At 32.7% G+C, this 27,728-nt stretch overlaps 2 protein-coding genes across 3 annotated transcripts in view; both read right to left on the reverse strand.

The window, feature by feature from the left end:
- The window catches only part of LOC130898134 (uncharacterized), a 48,457-nt gene extending 29,140 nt beyond the window's left edge, over window positions 1-19,317 (reverse strand). Inside the window, exon 1 of one of the 2 annotated variants that reach the window (XM_057807202.1) lies at window positions 19,214-19,317. The gene's annotated coding sequence lies outside the window, so the exon portion shown is untranslated. Of the gene's footprint in view, window positions 1-9,612; window positions 9,810-19,213 lie in introns of those variants that run through there. The other variant, XM_057807201.1, reaches the window with a different exon arrangement.
- A 5,984-nt stretch (window positions 19,318-25,301) lies between these two features.
- LOC130898135 (mediator of RNA polymerase II transcription subunit 4) lies at window positions 25,302-26,499 on the reverse strand. Its single transcript, XM_057807203.1, has 3 exons — window positions 26,319-26,499; window positions 25,748-26,265; window positions 25,302-25,584 (listed from the first exon to the last, which is right to left on the reverse strand). The coding sequence occupies exons 1-3, from the start codon at window positions 26,381-26,383 to the stop codon at window positions 25,412-25,414; spliced, it is 756 nt and encodes a 251-aa protein (XP_057663186.1). The 5' UTR covers window positions 26,384-26,499; the 3' UTR covers window positions 25,302-25,411.
- Between the last annotated feature and the right edge of the window lie 1,229 nt (window positions 26,500-27,728).

Raw genomic sequence — 27,728 nt, forward strand, 5'->3', positions numbered from 1 at the left:
ATAATAAATTAAATTTTACTTTGGAGAACTTGCATTGTAAATTAATAATTTCTAAAAAATATTTGCCGAAAAAACTATTTATAATAAACAGGTTGACGTCTTAGCTTGTTCGCCTAAGGGTCGCAATTAAAGTGGTGGGATATACTAACAGCAATAAACCATTAACTCACATACATACAGGTGTAACTGATGAAAGCATGTATAAAAAGACTTTTCTTCAAGTATTTTGTTTGATTTTAATGTATACAAAGGTCCTTTCAAATATTTTTGGGACTGTTTGAATGAAAATAGGAGATTTGTTCCAAAAATAGCGAACCTATCCTCGCAATATCTGCTTTGGTATTTTTCATCATCCGGTGAGTTACATCAAGTGATTAAATAACAGTCCTAGAAGTCCGTTTCCAAAATTTCCTCGAATACATTGGGCACATTAATTTCAACAGACTCACAGGGAGACGCTGACGAAGCAGTAGGACTTGGTGCTTTGAAAATATTGCAACTCAAGGTTTATGGGATGCGTTACTTCGACGTAGTATTCTTATTCTCAAAATGGTTTCTCCAAATTCCAACTTTTGATGTCTCCGCGGCCAACGAAACAAAACTTGTTCATAATCATAAAAAAAACAATATCTGTTTTTCAATAATACGTTCGATCTTCCGACCTTATATGGGTTTTTCCACGAAAAAAATTATTGAAATTCTTCTTAATTGCATTAAAACTTATACAAGTGAAATATGAATTTTAATCAAATTGTTTAGGTCCGTATTATAATTTCACTGTATGTGAACCATTTTGATGAGCATTTAATCTATTTCCTTAATATTAATATGTTTGTCCTATGTAAACAGCATCACAAATTTCACAAGAAACCTTTATTCAAATCATTTGATAGTTGAGAGAAAGTTTTAAATTTATTTCGACTTTGATGTATGATTCCATGTGAAAACTGTCACTCCTTTTCTTGATTATAGCCGATCATACCTATTTATCACCAAATTCGTTGATCTATTTTTTTTTAATAACAAAATGCGACGAAGAAATAAAATCACTTGTAAATAAACACACACGCCGGTCACGGACTCCACGTCCAGTCGGTAACTGTGCACACTAACGAACCCGTGAAATCTTACTGGTGAATCCCATGCCCAAAGTTGGTTACTGGAAGTTTTGACTTCGAGATATGAAGACAAACTTTTGGTACTATCCTCGTAAACTAATTACAATTTATTCTAAATGAAATTTAGTATGTTTCTGGAATAACTTTGTTAGCATTAAATTTGGAATACAATAATTGAAATGTATGTTTCATCCTCATTAATAATATCAGGTTATTCTAAAAAAACTTAATTTTTTGTATCGCGTATATAACGATCGTTTATTGATTATCAACTGATTCAGGATTTAATTTGTGGCCATTAAACAAAACTGATTACGAATCCCACATTCGGTTGTCTATTCGGTTCATAATGAAACATACGCAGTGCTTCAATCTTGATTACGACTTGGTTCGGAATCCGTTTTATCTTTGAATTGAAAACAATTTTAATAATGATTGACTCCATTCTGGTCTGATTTGATCGACCTGATTTTTGATGTAATGCTAAATTGATGGTGGTATTTGCATTGTGAAATATCCTCTCAGTATTTCGTAAACTATTAAAAATATTTGTGCCCATATGAAACCAATCCCAAAACGGATATTTCTTTAATAGTTATGTAATTCAGTCATAATTAATTTCGATAATTCAAATTAAATAAGAAGAAAATAGAAGGTAATTATTCGGCAATGATTTTTAATTAATTGAACGCCGTAAAAAAGTATTCATTGGCTAGGTGTCATTATTTGTTTATTTTTTGCTTGTTACAATGATTTTTTTAACAATCCTATAATTAATAATTCTTGAACGAAAATTGGTATTTAATAGCATTTTTTTCTTCCATCTCAAAAATTTATACTTCTCTCATCAAGGTCTAGGACTTGATTATTCTCAGTTCTTCATTCTAAGAAGTTTTTATTAGTAATAAAAGGAAGGAACAGCAATATCCAATGATTAAATAGCCTAGCATCACAACGAATCGTACATAGCAGCCCACAATCACAAAATGACTTGATTATTCTTTATTTTATCAAGTTTTTATTAGTTATAAAAGGAGGAACAGCAATATCCAATGATTAAATAACCTAGCATCACAAGGAATCGTTCATAACAGCCCACAATCACAAAATGACTTGATCATTCTTTTTTTTATCAAGTTTTTATTCGTAATAAAGAGAAGGAACAGCAGTATCCAATGATTAAATAACCTAGCATCACAAGGAATCGTTCATAACAGCCCACAATCACAAAATGACTTGATCATTCTTTTTTTTATCAAGTTTTTATTCGTAATAAAGAGAAGGAACAGCAGTATCCAATGATTAAATAACCTAGCATCACAAGGAATCGTTCATAACAGCCCACAATCACAAAATGACTTGATTATTCTTTATTTTATCAAGTTTTTATTAGTAATAAAAGGAAGGAACAGCAATATCCAATGATTAAATAACCTAGCATCACAACGAATCGTTCATAACAGCCCACAATCACAAAATGACTTGATTATTCTTTATTTTATCAAGTTTTTATTAGTAATAAAAGGAAGGAACAGCAATATCCCATGATTAAATAACCTAGCATCACAACGAATCGTTCATAACAGCCCACAATCACAAAATGACTTGATTATTCTTCATTTTATCAAGTTTTTATTGGTAATAAAAGGAAGGAACAGCAATATCCAATGATTAAATAACCTAGCATCACAACGAATCGTACATAGCAGCCCACAATCACAAAATGACTTGATTATTCTTCATTTTATCAAGTTTTTATTGGTAATAAAAGGAAGGAACAGCAATATCCAATGATTAAATAACCTAGCATCACAACGAATCGTACATAGCAGCCCACAATCACAAAATGACTTGATTATTCTTCATTTTATCAAGTTTTTATTGGTAATAAAAGGAAGGAACAACAATATCCCATGATTAAATAACCTAGCATCACAACGAATCGTTCATAACAGCCCACAATCACAAAATGACTTGATTATTCTTTATTTTATCAAGTTTTTATTAGTAATAAAAGGAAGGAACAGCAATATCCAATGATTAAATAACCTAGCATCACAACGAATCGTTCATAACAGCCCACAATCACAAAATGACTTGATTATTCTTTATTTTATCAAGTTTTTATTAGTAATAAAAGGAAGGAACAGCAATATCCAATGATTAAATAACCTAGCATCACAACGAATCGTACATAGCAGCCCACAATCACAAAATGACTTGATTATTCTTCATTTTATCAAGTTTTTATTGGTAATAAAAGGAAGGAACAGCAATATCCAATGATTAAATAACCTAGCATCACAACGAATCGTACATAGCAGCCCACAATCACAAAATGACTTGATTATTCTTCATTTTATCAAGTTTTTATTGGTAATAAAAGGAAGGAACAGCAATATCCAATGATTAAATAACCTAGCATCACAACGAATCGTACATAGCAGCCCACAATCACAAAATGACTTGATTATTCTTTATTTTATCAAGTTTTTATTAGTAATAAAAGGTAGGAACAGCAATATCCAATGATTAAATAACCTAGCATCACAACGAATCGTTCATAACAGCCCACAATCACAAAATGACTTGATTATTCTCTATTTTATCAAGTTTTTATTGGTAATAAAAGGAAGGAACAGCAATATCCAATGATTAAATAACCTAGCATCACAACGAATCGTTCATAACAGCCCACAATCACAAAATGACTTGATTATTCTTTATTTTATCAAGTTTTTATTAGTAATAAAAGGAAGGAACAGCAATATCCAATGATTAAATAACCTAGCATCACAACGAATCGTTCATAACAGCCCACAATCACAAAATGACTTGATTATTCTTTATTTTATCAAGTTTTTATTGGTAATAAAAGGAAGGAACAGCAATATCCAATGATTAAATAACCTAGCATCACAACGAATCGTACATAGCAGCCCACAATCACAAAATGACTTGATTATTCTCTATTTTATCAAGTTTTTATTGGTAATAAAAGGAAGGAACAGCAATATCCAATGATTAAATAACCTAGCATCACAACGAATCGTTCATAACAGCCCACAATCACAAAATGACTTGATTATTCTTTATTTTATCAAGTTTTTATTAGTAATAAAAGGAAGGAACAGCAATATCCAATGATTAAATAACCTAGCATCACAACGAATCGTTCATAACAGCCCACAATCACAAAATGACTTGATTATTCTTTATTTTATCAAGTTTTTATTGGTAATAAAAGGAAGGAACAGCAATATCCCATGATTAAATAACCTAGCATCACAACGAATCGTTCATAGCAGCCCACAATCACAAAATGAACGTAAATATCATTATCAATCTGAACGTAAAAAGCAACACGATCCAGAAGCCTAATAAACGAAGTGAGACTCCAATTTCTATTCTTTACCGTCACCATATAGTTTTTTTTTTGGATTCGACTCTTAGTATTTCTTCAGAAGGCTGACCAAAAGCACTACTTCATCGTTATATAAACTGCATATTTTTTAAATAACTTCATTAGACAATAAAAATGCAAAACCAATACAAGCGAGTTTTTCTTCTCTCGGAAAAATTAGTTTACATTTCCGCGTGGGTGACAACTGATAAAAAAATGTGAGTTCAAGTGTAAAACTATAGAATAAGGCAGCTCTCTTCGTAGTTTAAACTTCAGTTTTACTATAAGTTGTAAAATTGCTCCTTTCATCAAAAAACTCAGATTTTAACAACTAATATGACACACACAGTCGTCGCAGTGTTTCCTATTTCTTAAACCCATTCCTATCAATAAACTGATGTATTAAGAATGATCAAAATACATTCTAATACCATATTTATGAAGTATGTATTTGTTTGGCAGTGTATGAATAACAATAATCTTATAAATTAATGGTGATACTTCGAAAAATTATCATTGATAATTTGTCGAGTGAATAACTACTTCAGGATATTTTTTTTAACGGAACGCAAGGTCAATTACGTTGGATCATATAAAGAGATTGTGTCTATTAATTATTTAAAACGAGTCATTTGAATTTCCGTATCTGTAACAAAAACCGGTAAATACTAGAAGATGTACATACTTCGGTCATTTTCAAGTTTTTTGCGTAATTCCACAGCGTGTAGATGGTTTTTGCCATGTCGTTTCAATCGCTTCTTTATTATCAAGGATGCCAGCTTGAAATGTAATTCCCATAAATTTATTTTTGTCTTTCAAGTTTTATTTTAGTGTCTATTAAATAACGTCATTCTATTAAGTATTCTATATATATACAAGAAGAAATAGTTTTTTAAGTCTTTAATATCTACAATATTTTATTTGAGAATCGTGTCTACAAATTTGTATTGATAAAAACCGTAAACGAATTATCTTTGCGGTAATAACTTTACTAATTTTCACATTTATACTTATTTGACATTAATAATTATGTTGTGGAGTCGCTCCGCAGCTCGAAGAGGTAGTTTTTGTTCCTTTGTGAGCAAACGCGGCACCCATCTTGCCCACAGCTTTCTCATGTCCAAATTTTCAGCTAATATGCGATGTATCGCACTCTCTGAAACGCCTACTATGTCTGCTAGCTCTAGCACTTTCAGTCGATGATCATCCAGTACCGCTTTTTAGATTTTTTTCAACATTTCTGGAGTCGTTACCTCATTGGTCGGTGCTGGTCTTCGCAGGCCTCGTTTAAACTCAAAGTCAAAAATACACAATGTTCAAATCAAAACCTAGAAACCCTAGAAATTTGGTTACCGGGATACTTTAAATACATTATTATTACTGGATAATATTACTTGGACATAATAGTAATCATTTAGAGGATCAAATAACTTTTCAATAAGATGAAGCACCCTCACATGAAGGTTTTGAAACGACAAAAGATATCCAATAGAGTGCCTGGCAACATCACTGAATCTCTAGCCTTTAGGCATCTTTTTAAGCGAATCCTGCAGAGATGTTTAACAAATAGTATTCAAATCAAAACTAAGTTAAATAAAAAATTCCTTGTAAAGAAGGATTTTGTATCGTCTTCCTCTCAATAAACACTTAGTTTATTAGTTTTTGGCAATTCAAGCCTTAAATTACATTATTAAATAACAACATAACCCTTAATACTCGTCAATAATCTAGCTTTTCATTGTTGAAATAATTTTATGTGCAAAAACAATACAATTAAAAATTCATGGTTTATGGTATCAGTTATATGGCTAAAGCGGTGAGCTCTAGGCTTGAGCTGAAGAGCAAAAAGACCTACAAGAATCAGTGCAGCAGCAAGAACGAGTCTGAATCGGTCGCCAGATTGAGATCAGCAAAATGGAATTACCTGGTGTACATAGATGGATTTTTTGCTTCTCTTACAAATTAACTGCTTCACTTAAATAGCCGAGAAATTCGTGACAGGTCTATACTACTATAGGCATCACAAACGATCCGATTTCCACAGAAGAAACAGCAGACCACTTCATCGTTTTATGTCGAGCAAGTCTGATGCCTGATTCGTTTTTCCAAAGATAAAGACGACTTTTGGTAGCTTTAAATGAGCCACGACGGGTTCATCACTTATGTCCCTAACCGCTCACTACCCTACAATGGATTCCTGGACACACCGGAGCAAGACAAGCCCTTCGTGGGACCCGAAACTTTCTGTGATATCAGCTACAGAACAATAGAAAAAGCACTGGAACAGAATGTAGATAGGACCAAAACCGTTTATTGGGACAACCTTCAGAAGCTGACTCTTCTGGGAAACTATAACTAGAGTAGATCTGCTGAATGTATCGACAAACACCTGAAGACGCTAGACCTAGCAGATACTGCGGCGTGCAGATTTAGTTGCACAGCTGACGAATCTTTATCCACATTTTCTCGAAGTGTGAAACACTAAGAATGTCCAGAGCAATACACCTGGGAGCGCTTGAAATAGAAGACGAAGATCTCGGGCAATTGAAGCCGTCCCACATACTAGACTTTTTAAAAGGAGTGTAAACACTGAGTTCTTGTTTGGGTCGCAGTGTATACGAGATCCCAAATCTATATTCACATAAATTTGAAACAGAAGAGACTTAAAATCAAGAAGATTTACATACATACATACAATCGGTCACTACCCAACTAGATTTATTCACCAAAATCGACATCCTGTATAACTAATGACTGTAGAGTTATTTTTTGAACATTTGATAGTTCATTTGAAACTCGGACACGCTCTAAAATATCATCACGTTTTATCTGAATGAATGAATGAAATACTTATCATAACCATACGTAATTTTTTATAATGGTACTTTTTTTCCATGGTCAATAACCGTTACAAAACCTGACCTTATCCTCGATATTTACCAGTAAGATTATATAAAATTCAAACAAACCATTTCAAAAATGACTTTTTCCGAAAAATAGAATATAATGGTAGGTATATCAATGGAATTAACATCATAAAACGTATATGCTCAAGGTGATTCTGATTGGTTAATAGTTGTTAGTCCATTATAAAAGAACCAATTAAAAAAGTAAATACCAAAAATTGCATCACAATGTTTGTATAGAATCGTTGTACATAAATTTAAAAATAATTATTTCATAAAGTAACGTTATAAACAATTGTTTAAAAAGTAAAATTTTAATTATTGCATACCGTAATAATAATTGAAATCAGCTGAATACAATTGTTTATTTATTATTATTGGCTACTTCAGAACATAACCTAAAAAGTCTTTGCTTATTTTCGAGTGAGCTTTTAAGGTGTTTCTTTGTGATCTGCATTTAGAAAATTGTTTATATACCTAAAGCATAGTTTTAAGACTCTAATATGAGTAGTTTTCTTGTGAATTGAGATACCGAGAGCCCGAGAAAGTTATAATTAGATACAAACAAAAAATAGTCTTGGTGAACAATATAGTCCTGTTTAGTTTTACTCGCTCAGACTTAAATATCAATCCAATGTAATTCACACATCACAAATAACAACGGAAATTATAAGAAGGACAAAAGTAAGCTCTTATTCTTCTATTCTTACACGTGGAAGTTCATTTGATTTAGTTTTTTTATCAAGAACTTTAGATAGACGTTTGTCTCTAACATAATTATTATTAAACCACGTTTTACAACATAAAATACCATTTCAGCATTAACCATCATGCTGCCTATTGTAAAGATTGATTTTGATAGTAACTTGACATTCTGCTGCAATTGCCTATTGATAAAATCCATCTAGAAGAACTAAAAGTATCGCTAAAACCAGGCTTTCATTTTTTCCTTTTGACCAAGGATGAGCAATCAAGTTGAAAACATTGTCACCAAAAGAGCTGATGCAACCCAATGAGATACCTGACATAGTCGTTGTGGGAGTTTTACAAATTTAAACATAATAAAAATACTCATAATTAACACTAACAGAGTAGTGAATTTATAAGTTTTGAATGTTTGAATTCATACGAGTTTGAGCACAAAAGTTGAAATAATGAATTACAAAAAGTATACGAGATATTCTAGTGTAACTAGATCTTGAAATTTCTTCCAATAGACCTAAAGAACAATGTCTTAAATATACTAATATACAAGGAAGCTTTCGATTCATAGACTCATAATTTGTTGATTAAAACTCTAAACAAGTAAATAGAAACAAAAAACTAGAACATAATAAAACACAAATCCTATCGGACCAAAGAAGATGTAAATCACATCTATAACCAGTTGCAGCCAACATAATTTAGCAAATCTCTTTATAATTTTTAACTACATCTTGTAATTATAACTCCTTTGGAATAGTTGTATGGATCCAAATGGATTTGGAGGCAATGATTAGAGAGGTCAGAACAGAATTTAGAAAATAAAGAAAGTATCATCGAAAAGTGTCTGTTTAAAGTATAACTTTACCTAGAGACAAATGTAGCATGAGCTCTAAAACATTAAAATGCAACTGAAAACTCATTTGGGTCAAAGAATTTGAAAAACACTTCTCTAATCATTTGTAGGAACTTAACTAAATAAATATCATCGGAGTCGTAAATATTCATGCGTTTCATCACTCCTTTGGTATAACCAAATGGATTTTGAGGATTTTGAACAGAAAAATCAGAACGAAAGTATTTTGAGAAATACTTCCATGACCAATTGGAGCAAACTTTACCTCTAGATCACAAAAAATACCAACGCAAAAGATAAATATGCAAAGTAATAAAAAAAATGTGACATTATCAAGAAATCAACATCGTTATAAATTTTTTTCTAAAAAGTTAAGTAATGTAGAAATCTGTAATATTAAATGCGACAAACATCGTAAAGTCTATCACGTTGAACGGGACTGAAATGATGAATAATATCATCAAAAATATTTTTTTGCTACATAAAACTCAAATTTATATGAAGAGTTTCTTTATTTAATTATTAAATAAGATAATTTTAATTTATTCGAATTTCTATAAATAATGTATAAACTATTATTTAGTTCAAAACCCATGCGATTATAAAAAAAATGAATTCAAGACTCACCAATTATTGAAATAGAAAAAAAAAACAAAAACACTACCACTTGAAATTTAATCAGCCACCACTAGAACTTCGCAGCATTTGGCAACGAATTCGTAAAGATATACCATCAAATACAGCTCACAATAAAAGAAGATAAAAGAGGGGATAATCTAAGTAATATGGAGAAGGTGATACTTGGGATTTACCAGAACAAACATCGTAAAGATGAACGAAAGAAGTAGCCGCAGAAATTCCGAATCACCGGAAACTAATTACACTGATATATACATTTTCATTAATTTCGCGGTTGTACTACTATTGCACACACGAAATTATCATAGGTATGAATCAGCTTTGTATTTTTTTTTTCATTCATTCACGTCAACTTGCTTATGACAGCAACGGCCATCAGAAACAAGTACAAAATATTTTTGATTAAGTATAACTGTAGTTAATACAGTTTTGTAGAGTAAATTTTGAAGTAGAAAATAATATTTTGAAAATAAATTTTTCTTCTTCTGGTACTGATCAATTTGATTTCACTTCGATCAATTCACAATATTGAAAATTCAGGAGCAACTTTGGTTCATCTGGAGTGAGCTAGTTGCAGTTGATTTTAGGAAGCCTCCGTGGAAATACGTCATTTCAATTTTCGGACTAGATTAAACCAGTTATATAAACCATTTGTTTTATATTAATGTATAATTCCTTTTTATTTTAAAATTTGTGCGGAAATAAGCCATTTTTTATCACGACAGACATCAATCACATGAATACAGGGTGTTTCGGAACTTGATGCGAAAAATTCGGGAGTGTAGGCCTTTAAACTTACTTATATTTAAGTATACAATTTAAATTATTAATTCGAACATTATGAATTTCCGAATTATGAATACGTGTGTCCATGTAGTATGTTTGAGTGAATAAATAATTCTACAGTACTATCTGAAGGCCAGGGGCGGCTCATGCCCAATAGTTATCAATCAATAACTTTTATAAGGACAACCTGTACAGTCTAAAGAGAACAAACATTAATTTTTCAATCGATTTTTTAACAAAAAGGTACTCTTTATGTAACTTGATAAAATCTATGGCTTAGGAGGTGTATATGCCAAGAAAATCGTTATCAATAAAATAATTCTGAAAAAAATTATAATTATTTATCGAAAATACTTACAGGAGGTAGTAAAACATAATCAAATATTTCTTGGAGATGTAATGAATGAATAAATAAACATTTGTACTACATACTACCGAAGATAATAATAATTTTTTTCGTCTAATAGGCTATTGATGATTTCCCACCCACGTTATGTGATATTCCTCTAAACATTCGCAGAGACATGTGGTTTATGCACGGTGGAACCCCTTCCCCACTTCCTTAATTATGTAAAATATCATCTTAATGACATTCTTCCTAATAGGTTGGTTGGTCGGAGAGGTCCATTTGCATGGCCACCATATTCCCCTGAATTGAATACAAGCAACGAAATAATCGATAGAATAAACTTCCATTGTGACGCTATAGGGCAGAATCTTGGAATGCTCTTCCATGTTCAAAGAAATATACTTTGTAGACTCCGAGAGTGTGTAGAAGTGCGTGGTGCCCACTTCGAACATTTATTAAAGTTTTCTTTTGTTTTTATTCGATGTTGTAGGCTAACCAACTAAATTTTTCTACTTTTCAATTTTTCCCGAAGTAACTAACACGATGTTCGACAGTATGCAGTTCAATTAGAAATGTTTGATCATGTTTTAATACCACCTGGACGTATTTTTAATAAATAATTACAATTTATGATTATTTTTTTTAGAATGTCTCTTTTTGGAATGTACAACAATCTAAAAATCTACATATCTCCTAAGACATAAATTTTATCGAGTTAAACAAAGAGTAATTTTTTGTTAAAAACCGATGGAATAATTCATCTAATCACTCCCAAATTTTTGGCATCAAGTCCAGGAATAACTGTAGACATAAATACTCACAAAAACAGTATAGGGCATTCTAAGAAAACAGCTAAATCACGTCAAAATGGCAGACGTACGGTAAATAATCGATTTCATCCATGATTTTTGAAGTTTACACGTGCTTTATACCACATGTATTTGATTCAAACGAAATAGAGTTATGCTGGGCCTTAATTTCAACGAGTTCTGGAAGCAACTGCGCATTTATTCGTGCTTTTCAGACTATTTACAACCTATACTGAGCACAACACTGCATAGTCCAAAAAAAGCCAACAAATCCTCGTTTCCAGAAAGAATTTTCGCTCTTCTTCAAGTAACAACTCTTTAAGAAGGCTTTAAACTGAAAATAAACAGTTCGAAAAAGCAACAAATAATTTCACAAAGCAAATAAATCTGAGCACAGAAACTTACGGCAAAAACATTTGCTTATCCCACGGCGGTCTTTTGTAAATGAGCATCAGCTCATTTTGACAATTCGTATCAAAGTAATCGCGCGTTGTTTTTTGATAAACTACGTCCTGGTAACCCGAAAACGGCTACCACGAAGGAGACGTAACGAAAATCTTGTATTGGCAGATCGTGTGTGTCATGAAAGCTGTTTCGCGATGGGTACCGCATTGACTCAATCTGAACAACAAAGATAACAATATGAATTCTAATTTTATCTGTCCAATAATTATTTAAGAGTTCTAGGATTAGTTGGACGATACGGAGCGTTGCGCACTAAGGTCTTCTGATAGGTCCATAGTGCCCCAATTAGTCCTACAAAAGGGTAATGTGCTCTAAAAAGCTAATCAAGCGCCTTGGCTTTAACCTTTCAGCGTCATTAGCCAAACTGTTAGGTTTCGCTATGTGATCTAGCGTTTCTTCCTTCTCCATACACTAGCAACATTCCGAATCATCATGTCGCAGTGACTAGTGGATTTTGTATCGCTTTAAGTAGAGCAGTTGATTGATAAGAGGTCCATCTATGTGTACCAAGTATTTCTATCCTCATCCGCAGAGTTTGTTGAGCGAGAGGACTATCCAAAGTTGTAATATGTACACCAATGGGTTCTAGGCTTATTGGTGATTTTGCTGATCCCAACATCGTCGTTACCTGAGTGATTGGGCACCCAAACAAGCTGTCACCCAATAACTCTTATAGGACTTTTTTGCTTTCCAGCACAAGCCTAGAACACATCGTTTCAGCAGTACATTTTGGACATGATAGTTATATAGATTGTCTCGGTTTATTCACCCCATTACAGTACATTTATTTTTTCTTTAACAATTATCAAAAAGCCCAATATTCCTTAACATTATACCAATGACGAGGCAGATCTCATTCAGTACCTTCAGTTGTATTCATTTGTTTCAATGTAGTGCTTTTTCAGGACAACGAAACCGTGGTATTTTGAAAAATAAACTTTTCCGAATAATAAAATGTTAAAGATAAAAATTTCGTTGCAAAACATAGTAAAGTTTATCATATCAATTTATTATATCACAAACATTAAATTGTTTTACATTTAATTGAGTAAATATTGATATTCTTAATTCTGTGTGAAATTTGATCTGATTAGATCACTAAAACTTTTACTACAAACAGTATACAATGTGACCAAAGAAAAAACGTAAAAAGTACAATTATCTAAAACACTTCAGCTTTGGTTACCAGAAGCACTTTTTGTACAGAGAAAATATAACTCATAGTCCCAATTTTTTAAAGTGGAAATACGTTTTAAAAGGAACTTGTTGACTTGGGATCAATTTGAGTCTTGCCAATTGTCTAGTTTTGAATTGATTTTGGATTTGGATTTGAATTGATTTGGATTCTCCAAATATTAAAGATAACTAACGGACTATATAGAAGTTTAGTTAACCATCCAAGTTAATACCACAGCTCTTCATTAGATGAGTTAGAGCTGACAACACTGCATTTTTGAATACTATGATACTAAAGTAGTGAGTTCTGATTGCACTGCTATCACTGATTTGATGAGGACATTATTCATTTGGCCCTGATATAGAAAATATTCCTTTGCAGAGCTGGAGTTGTGGCGGATAGTGGACTGATGACTACTGTAATAGATTGAAATACTAAAGAAAAAAATAAAGTAATGTCTGACAAACAGAGTGCGGATAAGTATGTGGTGGTCGTCCATTTGGCTGGTGGTTACAGGAAAACCGCAGATAAACCTGAAACAGCGACGTTGTGAAAGTTTTTTGTGTTACAACTTTTATATAATTTGGAAACTCGCATATGAAAGAAAATTCAAAAGTTAAACCCATACATAGAAAGGAGACAACGAGGATGGTGACTCCACGTATAAATGGTGGATAAAATGGTGGCAGTTAAGACAATTTGGGAAAGTAAAATGTTTGGAAAAAGGAAGACCACATGCAACATGTGAAAATCTTAAGGAGGGAAGGTCATGAATCGAAGCAAAAAATTTGGCTGACTGTAGAGTGGACTGGAAACTTTTCATAAGGAATTGGCTCAATAGTTAAATTAACACCCTCAACACCCCTACACATAAATACATCAAGGAGCTAGATTTCTACCTGACCAATGGTTCGAAGTTGGAAGTGAGGATGGCGCCAGTTAGTGTTCGTTGAAGAATGTTTGACTCCTCCAAAGGATGAGGTGACATCATAATGCAGTCTCATATTTATTAAGGGATTTGTTTGGTCTACTCATCTAGTTGGAGATCTGCCTTTTGTGCGTTTGCCTTCTACTTTTCCTTCTATGATACATTTCGAAAGTCTCTATTCGGTTTTTATATACTTTCTTTAAAGTGTATGTTTCCGTCTATCTATCATTATTTTCGTTTTGAATTTATTTATTTTTAAGCCATATTTATCGCTGATAACACACAGTTTGGTCATAATTTCTGTTATTGCTGGTATGGTTGACGCTTTGATCAGTGTATCGTAGGCGTAGCGCACTGATATTCCGTCTTACCACTCATCTAGAACCTCTCTCACGACGTATTCGCTATAAACTTTGATTACTCCCCGAGTAAGACCCGTCGATTGGGACTTTAGCGCTGTTTTTCTGATAGAGGTTGCGCATTAGTTAAACAAGGTGCTTTGGCGTTCCCATTCCTCCATTATAGTCCAAAGATAGTTAACTTTATCAAACGCTTCGTGATAATCTACAAAACAGAGATACAGTGGAATATTAAATTCTCCAGTCTTTTCAATAAGTTGTCTGATATTTAATATTTGTTCTCTTTTCCTGGCACAAAACCTGCTTGCCGCTCTGAAAGCTGTTGCAAAATAAATGGTATGAGACGGTTATGTAAGATATGCAGAAAGATCTTACTAGCGTGAGAGATAAGAGAAACTGCAGTTGCTGCACTTCACGAGCAACCTTTTTTTGAATATTGGAATAAACAGCCAGTCTCCCCAATCTGGGGATTCAATACATTGGATACTCTCTAATCCGATTTTCATGTTTCTCGATAATCCGAACCTGTACTTTTAGGCCTATTTCCTATAGAAATTATGACTAGATGTTCAGGGATTCCCCCAATTTCCCTTCTATTTATATCTGGGACTCACATTAAACAGGTGTGCAGCATTTTCACTGTTTTTGTACGCTTTTGAGCAGGGATATTTACATACTTTGCTGGGATGTTTTATAGTGCCATTTTAGGCGATATAAGTGGGTTTTTATTTTAATATTTGCTTAAATAAAAATGCCCCCTAAAAGAAAACACAAGACATTGTCCATAAAATAAAAAAGTGAAAATATTGAAAGACTTAACAAGGGAGAAAGTGGAAAAGTGTTGGCCGCTGAGTATGGGGCTGGAAGATCTACAATCTGTGACATAAAACATAAAAATCGACAGGTAGGATTAATTTTAAAACAATTTTAGTACTTTTCTTTGCACAGTTGGTACCTAAAAATTTGCATACGATCTAAAAATGAATTTTATTCTTTTGAGCAGTGTAAACACATCATAAATTTGGCGTGAAAACTTTTGACATATTTCATTTAAATCAGATTGACAAGAATAATCATTGATATAACACTCTATTGCCACTAAATCAACATCTGACCAATATTTTAATACAAAATATAATACTAACATATTAGTGGCACTAAAATACACTGCCCAAAGATGTGTAAAGCAAGCGAAAATTTCAAATTACTTTAAAAACTAATACATACCATTTTCTTACTTTTTTTTGTGTTTCATAGTGAAGATTTTGATAAAAAACAACTGCTTCGGTAATCTGAATCGCCTATAAGGTTACAGATTTTGAGAAATATTTCTATTCCCTCCTTGCCCAGAGCTTTTAAGACCTCTGCCGTTATTTGATCCGCACCTGGTAATTTTTTGTTTCGGAAAAGTTTTAAGACATTTTCAAATCCCGATCTTAGTATATCAGGCACTTGAGGGGTATTTATTTCTTCTGGTAATTACCTTTGTAAATTTTTTCACAATATACTTTCCAAACTTCTGCTATATACATGAACTAAATAGCGACGTTCTTTGACGTTGTCTTCAGTTTGGGTCTCAAGCCCGAACGAGGGTTGTTAAACCATTCTGATTAGACGTAATAACGTCGAAACTAGTCAGTGTTTACTTATCGCGATTGAGAAAGTTAATATCGATTGACATCACGCTTTTCAGAGGAGATGTAATTCAATATTCGTCGAGGCATTAGCCAGGAAAGTAGTTGTTTTCTCCTTTGAATAAAGGCCGAATATATTTTCGAAATATTAAATTCCGAAATTATTTCAGAGGTGGAAAACTATACTTTCTACTTACACGTCCAGTATATACTATGTTTGTTCATTTTGGTATAAGAATTAAATCAATATTTTATGTATACAGATGAGTTATTACAGTTATTATACTTGGAATATCTAGGAGACGGTCTATTGTTTGCATATTGGAATTGCTATAAGGTAGACCGTAGTAATTCGGGGCAAGTGGAACTCAGGCTTTTTCTGCCAAGCGCATGTTCAGTACGGGGGCATCTCGTGTACTATTCAAACCTATTTATAACCCTTTAATGCTCACTAGTATATGTAGCCGGTAGCGTGCCTTTGCTAGCTGAACCTTCCCAGTGATCTTTAGATTGACGATTTACCTCATAGGTCTTTGTATTTTAAACTTTTGGCAAACGTATATTTAGTACCTTTAAGGAAACTGGCATAGATTACTCTTGCCTCAAAAGAAGAAAAGCTAGGGGAAATTGTAGCCTGTGTTGGGTTCCACTTGCCCCTTTTGAAGGAGTTACCTAAATACTCTAAGCAGACGCTAAAAGCTGCCGTTGAAGCGGCAAACCATCGCGAAAAGACAATATATTAATCATCAATAGTTTATAAAATTCCTAAACCCACACTTTACAAACATGTCAATGGCCAAAGGGGATTCGGTCTTTCGAAAAAAGGAGTGTTGACCCTTAAAGGCTTGTATGTGAAGGAAAATAACATTCAGACTCCATTCAAAGATAAGATACCAGGAAATGATTATTTTGCCAAAGGAAAAGGAGTATTGACCCAATTACTTCGCTCTGTTAAAAGATGTTGTCGAAGATATTCCGCCAACACGAATTTATAATACAGACGAAACATCTTTTTGCCTAGATCCAAGCAGAATAAAGGTTGTTGGTCAAAAGGGATCAGCTGCTCACAGGGCAACAAGTGGGTCCGGAAAAGAAAACATTACGGTCCTATTAGGAGCAGTTACCCCCGCATATAGTTTTTAGAGGGAAAAATGTGTTGGACTCACAAAAATGAGGAATAACTTATTCAGCAACAAATGGAAGTTGAGACTTTCCAAGGCTATTTCAAAAATATACCCGAAGAGAGACCAGTTATTCTTATTTATTATGGGTACAGTTCACACGTTGGTACTCATGTATGTATATGTATCTGCAGGGTGTTCCGGAACTTGATGCAAAAAATTCGGAAGGGAGGAAAAAACTTCCCTCATTTACCCTCTCGTTTCTGAGTTAACGCCTTTAAAGTTTTAGTATATTTTCTTATTTATACATTCGAACATTATGAATAGAATAATTCTAGACTAATATCTGAAAGCCAGGAGCGGCTCATACCCAATGGTTAACTTTTACAGGGACAACCTGTGCAATCTAAAGATAGGAAAAATAATTTTTCAATCAATGTAGTCTTTGTTTAACTCGATATAGGAGATATGTAGATTTTTAGATCGTTGTCATCGATGCCAAGGAAACCGTTCGCCATAAAAAGACATTCTGAAGAAAATTATCACAAATTGTAATTATTCATTGAAAATACTTACAGGAGGTGTTGAAACACAGTCAAACATTTCTAATTGAACTCAAAATATATAGTCTCACTCTCATAGGTAGTAATATTATTGATACATCTTTATTTCAAAAATTATTATTACTCATCATATTGTAGTTATAATTAATTCTGGTTAAAGTAATTTGTTGACAACAAATAATCCAAATATAGAATATAAGATAGATATAACGTAAATGTTGTATTCTAATGTGATGGATGCATCAGGGAAAAACCTGAAGAAAATCCGAAAATTTTAATGAATAACTATCAGTTTAAACGGTATGGTATAATTATAATACCGCATATCTATTTAACTCTGCGGTTTTGGCCAACTGTATTATACAATTTATTTACGTCAATATTTTAGTAATCATCCAGAAGTTAAACTGTCCATCTTCGTTATCATATGATCATTAGATTAAAACAAGATATTAGTCATATATTAATATCATTTAATTTAGTTTTAATTTATAATAAACTATACGGATTATACTTGTATTAGGATTATGATAAAATTTTTACATAAAAGTGGATTGTTATTTAGGTGTTTAGTTATGTATACTAGGTGTTTCTATATTCGACCGCTCTACCACAGATAGATAACAATAAATGATTCATTTTGATATAGGAATACGAACCCTTACGGGTTCAGAATCGATTATTGTTTCGTACACTAAAGACTTCATATAAAAAAATCGATTGGATCAAGTCAGGTGATCTTGGAGGCCAACAATTGGGTCCACCCCGACCAATCCATTTTTCTATAAAACGTCTGTTTAAGTAATTTCTTCCCGCTGCAGCAAAATGAACAGAAACCACATGTGTCTAATATTTAACGGTACATATACTTATTTTGGCTATTATAACGCAAAATATTTCGACAATTGACCCACCTAACTCAACCTAGAGTAGAGCAGGGTGAGAGATTTTTATGAGCTTCATTTTTTGTATGAAACTTTTTCTTTGCACTCAATATGTTAGAAAGCATTTAGTAAAACAGTTATAACTTTGAAATCCTTCTAAGGATTATTTTTTTTAATCAAGGACAAGCTTTTAAAAAAATTACAGCAAAATTGGGGGGTTCATCTTTCCGAAACTGCACCCCAAATCATTTTTTTGCTTAAAACTTGGTCTGTATTAATTCTGACTCTACATTTATAGTGGCTTAAAATTATATTATACTGAAATATTTTCTATTGAATAATATCCTACTTACTTTACATCTAGAATGTATTCTAAACCGAAAATAGAAGCGAATACAATGAAATATTAGTGTTAAAAACTAAATTCCATCAATAATCTCATCAAATTTTAGAAAAATATTTTCTAAATATCATTGGGGGTAAAGTATATGTATATATAATATCAATTACTTACAGACTTAATTGCAAATCAATGAGACTAGAACATAAATTTGAGTTTTAACCTTGGAAACTAACAGATACATTTAATTGTAATAGATTGCAACCAACATAAATGATGCAGGTATTACTTATAGACATGATATACATTTAAAATTTAGTATTCAGATTACCTACACTTTCAAAACATTACATGTCGAATGTAAATTCTGCTCAAAACCTGTAGCTTGTATACTTAAACATTATATAATAAACCATACCTGGTAGTATATTTATTATCTACAAATATATATATATATATATTATAGAAGTAGAAGAGTTATTAGGAAAATAAAATATGGTTAAAAGTAAAATAACCATTCGTCCCGGATTTTGCGGAACAGTCACGATTTTTTCCAATTGTCCTGCTAAAGAAAGCGTCCCGGAGCACCCCAAAACTGTTATAAACTCCGCTTAACATGATGCAATAAAACGTGCAATGCAATGCAAGACGCAATATTTCTTGATCAAAAGCATACGCAGATGGAGTTCATCTGATTGTTTCATGCAAGATCTTGACATTATCGGTTTTGTGTTATTTTGCACTTTAGTTACTTTTGGCTTAACAGATCAGCTGAGACTTTCGTAATACTTATCTTCGTTATTTTCATTGTTAAACTAAGTACAAAATATTAGATAAAATTTGAGGTTAGGAATTTGTTTACTTTTACTGTTTACAAACAGTGTTGCCAGAGCTTGTACAATTGTACAATTTTAGTACATTTTAGTGTATTTTATACGCTAGTACATTTTTCTTTTTTCTAATACATTTTCCCTGCGTTCGTTTTCTTCCAATTTCTTCCACTGGGAGCATGTACTATACCAGAAGCGTTGATATCCAATAAGTTATTTTATAATAGAATACAATTTTATCTTTGAGTCTGAAATTTTATTTTTTTATTTCATTACTTACCTTTTATCTTTATCGTTGATTTCTGCAAATATAAAGTTATTTTATATTTTCGTTTAATAAAATAAACTAGAAATTGTACTAGATTGTAGCAATAATTAGAAAACAGAGCCAAGTTGATTTATATTTAGATCGTGAGATTTTTGTACTGCATTGCTAATTTTATCGGTAAACTTTATATAAATTTTTCATCCTTAAAATAATAATTGACACAGTCTATAACATTTTTGGAAAAAAAATTTAATTTAAACTTATGTTTATACATCTTTCTATAATTTTATTAAATTTGTTTGAAGTTGGTACAATCTAGTCCATTTTCTAGTTCAATTTTTACATTCAGCTTTTAAATTGTGACAACACTGTTTACAGAGACTTGCATGTAATTTCCTGTACGTTGTATTGTATTGTGTCTAGCGGGCTTAAATGTCTGATTGCATAAATAGGCAAAACTATTTAAATGAACAAGTCTTGGAGCTGGGATGTATCCGTTTTAAATACACTTCCCACTTGTACATAGATACATTTAACGTTTGACGATGGTAGTCGAGGGGTTTCTAAATGTATTCTATATAAGAGTCAAAAATCACGAAATTTCACCTGTGGTGGCTTGATGCCTGTGGACAACATCGTATTGTCATGCTTAACGCTATCAAACGCCTTCTCGTAGTCGATGAATATGATATAAAAGTTTATTCGTTGGTCAATGCAGTTTTGAACGAGGGTATTTAGGCAGAAAACTGCTTCGCATGTACCCATATCGCTTTTGAAACCAAACTGGGTCACTCCACTTAGTTCTTCTAACTTTCTGAACATCCTTGTGTGAAGGATACGGAGGAATAGCTTGAGTATATGACTCATTAAACTAGTTGATGATCTTTGCATTTTACCAATTTTGATATCTTAGGAATCATTATAAAAGTTGAGTAGAGCCAATCGTTTGCAATGTGACCTGCGCTATAGATGTCGTTGAAAAGGTTTATCAACACATCAAAGTTATCATCTTCGAACAGCTTTATAGCCTCGGTGGTAATGTCATCTGGTCCAGTAGCTTTACCCAGCTTTGCTACTTTTATAAATAAATTTTCAGTGGTTAGGCTTATGCTAAGATGTTTTGGTCTGTCATCACTGAATAGAGATGAAGTGTAATCCCTCTATGTCTTGGTCAGTTCCTCCTGGGTATTTATAAAATCCTTTTGGTCATTTTTTAGGCGGTAGTTTGATATTTCTAGTATACACGCGAGATTTCTTTAACCTTTTTGTGTAGACCGAAGCTATCTCCACTCGTATGTAAAAGTTCTACTTCTTCGCAACGGTTCTTTATCCAGTTTTCCTTTGCTATCTTAATTTTTGTTCTTATCATTTGTTGGGTTTCTTTGTATTTCTGTTGGTTTTGTTGGGTTTTGTATAGTCCGTCATCCACTATTTTTTATTGTTGTTTGTATCTTATTTGCGACTTCAGCGTTATCCTCATTTATAGCTGTCTTCATTTTTTCCCTCTATGTCCTGGTGATCTTGCCTTTCACTACTCCGGGCGTATATCTGAGAGCGTTCACAATTATGCACAACACCCTGGAATCTCTACATGACCTCTATGTTGGAAATTCTGGATGTCCTCCATAGCTGAATTCCTTAAGTCCACATCGGCTTGAGGATGCTTCTATAAAGTAACACTTTGTTTTCAGTTGATAGCTGGAGTTTCCTGCCTATGAGCCAAAACATTTGGTTTAGTTTTAGTCCTAACTGCTAGCGTGAATTTTGTTTCTGCCAACTCAGCCTTCAGTCTGAGTGAAGTCCTAAGTATTTAACGCTGTTGTTTAAATTTAGCTGCAAGTTCCTTGAAGCAGCTATGGGTCGACAATATGGCAGTATCATCAGCGAATGTCACCAATGTTGTTTTGCTAGTTACTGGTAGGTCAGCTACGTAGATTACATACAGAACCAATTAAAGAAGGAAGACGTTTCCTTAAGGGACTTCAGATGAGATTGGATAGAGATCAGTTTGTTATTGTATTTTACAAGAAAAGATCTATTGGTTAGGTAAGATTTTAGTAATTCGTAGTTTCAGTTTGTAGTATAATCCTCCGTGTCATACTTTGTCGAAGGCTTATGAGATGTCCAGAACGGCTGCTGAGCAATATCTTTTAGCTTCAAAATCACTATTTATCCGAATTGATGTTTTTATGTAAATTTTTTCAAATTTCTTAGGTAGGGAGCAAGCTAATATGTCTATAAGATGTGGCTATATGTTGATCTTTCCATTGTTTTGGAATCATAATTATTTATTAGTCGTTTACCACAGAGATTAGTTTGTTTCTGTTGTCACTTTATTGTAATTGCTTTTGTTTTTGACAGTTCTAGTTTGTTGACAGCTGACATTGGACAACATTAGATAGTTCCTGTTTTAGTTGGGTATTCATGGAATCGGGCGTGGCAGACCAAGCTACTTCTTGAAGTTCTGTATCCAAATTTATCGGCAATCTAATGAGATTTTTTTCGTCTAACTTTTTTCGAAATAGTACCTAGTTAGTTTTGTGATTGTTTAAAGAAGGCTGCTTATCTTTCTCTATAAATCTAGAATGGTATATGATTATAACTGGTGTGTGGTGCGACGATAACTCTAAGGAGCTTTCAGCAGTGCATCTCTTGACGTCAATTCCTTTAGTAATTCCGAAGTCGAGAAGGTCTGGCATTTTGTTTTCATCTGTGAGCCAGTTAATGCTTTTAATAATTCTCTCCCTTTGGTTGTGCCCTATAGTCGCCTCCAGCTAAGAACGTGTTGCTTAGTGTTTTGAAGAATCTTCCATACTGTTTCTTTTTATTATTATGTTGCGGTGGACAGTAGGTTGTTAGTGGCCCTATTTTGTCTTTAATAGTGACACTAATAGCCTGTAGGTAATCCTCCCTATACTTTTTTCTTTCGTAATGTTGAATATTTTCTTTGATTATTGTGATGGAAGTGCCTATTAGTGAAGTGAGTTTCGGAGATTAACATGTGATTGTGATTTGGCAGGAACGTTTTTAGTTCTTGGGCATGTTGTTGTAGCTCATTAGAGTTCTATATCACGATTTTATATTTGGCAGACTTACTCATTAGACTAATTTTGAGATAACAGTGGTAAGCAAGTTTAACATTGTCCCCATTTGTTCCATGATCTTGGCTAACATTTCTTCCAATTTACTTATGTTTGTAGTCTGTTGGTTTGCAATTAATGGTGCTTCATTATGATTTAGTATTTGAGTTATGGTATAAACAGTAATTAAAATTGCAAGTTTTTTGTTATAGTAAATGTTGCACTGGTGGTGGTGGTGTTAATTTTCATTCCAACTGGTGTATTTTGTTGTCACATTGTCATGCACAACAACAGTTTCAGATCCTTTGAACAGACGAAGACTGAGACTAACCATCCCCACCAATATGGTCACTTTAGTTAAAGGGAACACGACATCTCCGGTCACATATTATTTGTATGTATATCAGACCATGCATAAAAATACGATTTACACAATTTCTGATTATATGAAATTCATCATAAATCATAAATGAAAGCTATGAAAGATCAAGTGTGTTAAAACTTTTTTGTTACTTTTATTACTATCTACAATAAAACGTGAACGAGATTGGAAGGAAACTTTGTAAGTAAAAGTCGTATGCTAAACTGCAGACAGAAAAATCCGTTTTAAATCCTACAAAAACTACATTTTTAGTATCATAAATCTTCAAGACATTTAGTATTGTAAAACTTTCAATGGAGATCCTTCTCAGAAGAATAATATAGTGAAATGATTTTTAAAATTTAATATAATTTGTTAGCAATAACTTTGGCCTTCTATATATTTAAACGTTCAAATAAAAAACATGTCAAAATTTTAAAAAACTAGACATTTTTAACAAAAGTCCAAAGGAAAATTCATTTCAAATAATTAATCTAATTGATCTCGATGATACCAAGTGATTTTTAGCTGGGTTTTCAAATTAAAACTTTACATTGGGGTTCATTTGTTTATTTCCAAACTCGAGTTCATAATTTTCTGTTATGTGTCACGCAAGTTGCGCCCCTACGAAACATGTGTAGCGCGCTCTTAATTGTGTTTGATTATTAGAGATCAATCTAGTACCATCTCGATTTAATAAAGTATTGTTTTGCTCCTACTACGCATCGAGGCTTATCACTAGTGACTCCTTACCAAACATTACATAGTGGCATACATATATTTAATACTCCCAAATGGATAGTTGGTATGGGAAAAAAACGTCCCTATGTTACGGTGCTGACAATATTTATTATCTCGTTCGAGATACTTTATCTATACTGCGCATGCTTAAGAATGCGCAGAACCGAGCTGGAACCTCGGAGGATAGAGAAAGCGTTATCATTCTGTCTTCCTTAGTCGGAACAGGTTATAGAAACTGTCCATTATGGAGGGGAGAGGTAAGGAGAACCATCTCGGTGTATCGAAAAGTGTCTTTTGAAATGAAATAAATTAAGGTGGCGCTATAGAAGCAGGTGAAAGAATATTAAAAAGAGTGCAACAAACTATTAGAGTAGGATAGTAAAAAAAATTCTTTTGAAAATTGTATATAAAATATATAACTGCTAAATTCATATAATTTCAACTTGCTACACTAGGGCTATTTTGGCAAGTCTTCGTATTATAATTTGCTATTTAAAGTTGGACACTCTTTCAATTAATCCCCCAAACAAGACGCTTCTCTTTACCTCTACCCTCCATACTGTCCAAAGACTTGCAACGAATATAAGGCATGATAGTTCATTTGTCAGAAACTGCTGCCTTACGGAAATTGCTTTCAAATAAAACTGAATGGCTTTGGTCTGCCAATGAACAAAGAACTATTGATAGACTTCTATTAGATTTGCTGAAAAAACCTCTTGACTAAATGTCACCCAGAACCCAAAGATTGGAGCAAAGACTATTCCGATATTCATTTGAACTAAAATACGAATCAGAAAAAAACAAGTGGCTCATATGTCAAGTCGTGAACCTTTAGATAACAATATTGACTGCATAACCTTATAAACAAAAACAAAGGTTCGGGGAAAACATTAAGTTTCATTACAAATTGTAACTATGATCCCAAACCATTTTATGCCTTTTTCAAATGTTCCTAAAAATTCTATGATAAATAAAAATTCAATTCCAACGTAAGATATTTATTAATCACATTGTTCACAGAACACATATTAAAAAGAATAAAAATAATGTACAGTCAAATATAGTCTATTAATATGATAATAGTCTATAAGGCTATTGAGAATCGCTTGAAGAACTGCTGCTGGAGTCGGAAGACATAACTTCAACATCCTCATTTTCTTGTTTATGATTCCTTGTATCCATTGGAACTGTGCCTTGTCCAACACTTATGTGCATCTCACCAGTTGGATGCCAAGCAAATTGATTCTGCTGTGCTGCAGGAATTTCTAAAGGAAGATAGACACGAAATTTTTTTAGTAATACCGTATCAACCTAATATTGAAGAATAAAAACTGGAGTATTTTAATTTTTAAATATTATTGTAATACACAATTACTTTATTTATCATAAAAAAAATAAAAATAAATTAATAACAAACTGTAATATTACCTCCTGGATGTCCAGGCCTATGTAAGTCTGACATATTATTTTGTTGTGCTAGCATATGTCCATTCATGGGATCCCCAAGTCTTCCTAATAAACCTAATCTCATTTCAATATCTGTAGGGTAAGGCCTTCGTGGATCTCCCTGTTGCCAGGTTAGAGGAGCGCAAATTGCATTAGATGCACTAATTCTGTGTGCAAATTTTATTAACTCTTCAGAAGAAACTGGCCTTTTGTTTGCTCTAGCAATAGATTGTAATTTTTGATTAGCTTGATATATTGCTGTAGACAGAATTTGTTCGGCTTCTTTCAATTGCTTTTGAAGATGGTTAATATCTTGATCTTGCCGTTCAACTTCTGCTTTTAAAGCATCCAATTTTTTATTGATTTGTGCTTGTTCTGAAGCAAGTTCCAAAGTTTTTTTTAGCTCATTATCTTTTGCAACAAGGAGATCAGTTAATTGAGCATATTCGGGACCAGAGAGCTTGGAACTTTTAGGAGCTATTGAATTTTCTATTATTTCCCTAGAAAAGATAGATACTTTTTTATTATAAATACTTCAGTTCTGTCTACATACTTTGCTATAAGTTCCATATCATCTATTATGTATAAAAGTTTTTCCTTAGTGCTGATTTGGGACATAGTTTATTTAATTTTTTGCTTGATTAAAACTTTTGTTTAATTACAAAAAATTGTTAATGTTATATTTGGCATGTCAAACAATCAAATTGTAGTCAATAATTCGCGTTGTTTCACCGTGATACACAACTGGTGTGAAGATCCGCTAAACAACCGACAACACCCGATCGTCCGTCCATGAGCGTGCTCAATTTTTTTTATACAACTGCCATTAAAAGTGAAACTATCAACAGCGAAAAAAGATTATTTACGTGGAAGCGTGTTAAACATATTTTTAACACAGTTTTGTGATTATATCACTATTAAAATACAATTTGAAGGTTAATGTAATTACAAGTTCGTCTATTTTCTTATTATAATATGGCAGTTGTTCAAAAAACATTGTATGATATTTGTGACAAAAAATAATTGTATTCTATTCGTGAAATTGTTCAATTTGCTCTGTTCATTTCCCTTCGCAAAATAAAACATCACTTTTAACGCTCATTTCATTTATAGCTATTAATAGTCGTCGCTTCTTAAAATAATCAAACATTTTTTCAACTTTCCTAAAAATTTATCTGACAACTGATAATCGATGCATGAAGATGCTATAATTAACTAATTGAGAAATCCAGACACTTAATAATTTTAGAAAACTAGCAATATGAAATCTATGTTAATTAAAGCTTATTTCAATTAAGCATCAACTCATTTATTATTTAGCGTATGGTACTGCTGGATTATGGAATATGAAATTATAAATAATTATGTACCTTCTTTTGAGAATCGGAAAGTATGAAAAATTCTATGTTTTCTACGAAATACTTATAGCTCTATGAAAAAGCGCAAAAGCTTTTTGATAACTTATTAATGAAAAAAATTTCGCGCACTTCACTGAGCTAGTCGATCGGGTAAAGTCGTGGTTTAGACTACGCAGCTAATTTTATATTGTTCTGTTAATGGCTTCAAACGTATCACCCATCGACTTATTAAAGGTAATGGACCAGCCTAAACGATTTTAAATCGATGCCCACGCAGTGCAAGAGAGACAGCATAAGAAGGATGGAGCTAAAGAGGGCAAAATAAAAGGAATTTATATCTAGAACAAGAGTTTATTTCGTTTGCCTACGGTGAATTACTTGACTTCATTTTGAAGTACCTGAAGGATCTTTAAGTGCCCTTTGTCCTTTGGTGTCTGACTATCTTTTTTGGGATAATCATGATTAAAGCGATGTTTAGAGTGATTTTTTGAAAAATATTTTGTTTCTTAAGATGAAATTTGTGGTTAACGAAGGAGAGACAATTTTAAACCAAGTGAATATACAGTGATTGGTGGGAAAAAACTCCACCAAAAAATACTGAAATT

This window comes from Diorhabda carinulata, chromosome 9 (genome assembly GCF_026250575.1).
Source record: "Diorhabda carinulata isolate Delta chromosome 9, icDioCari1.1, whole genome shotgun sequence".
Taxonomy (NCBI): domain Eukaryota; kingdom Metazoa; phylum Arthropoda; class Insecta; order Coleoptera; family Chrysomelidae; genus Diorhabda; species Diorhabda carinulata.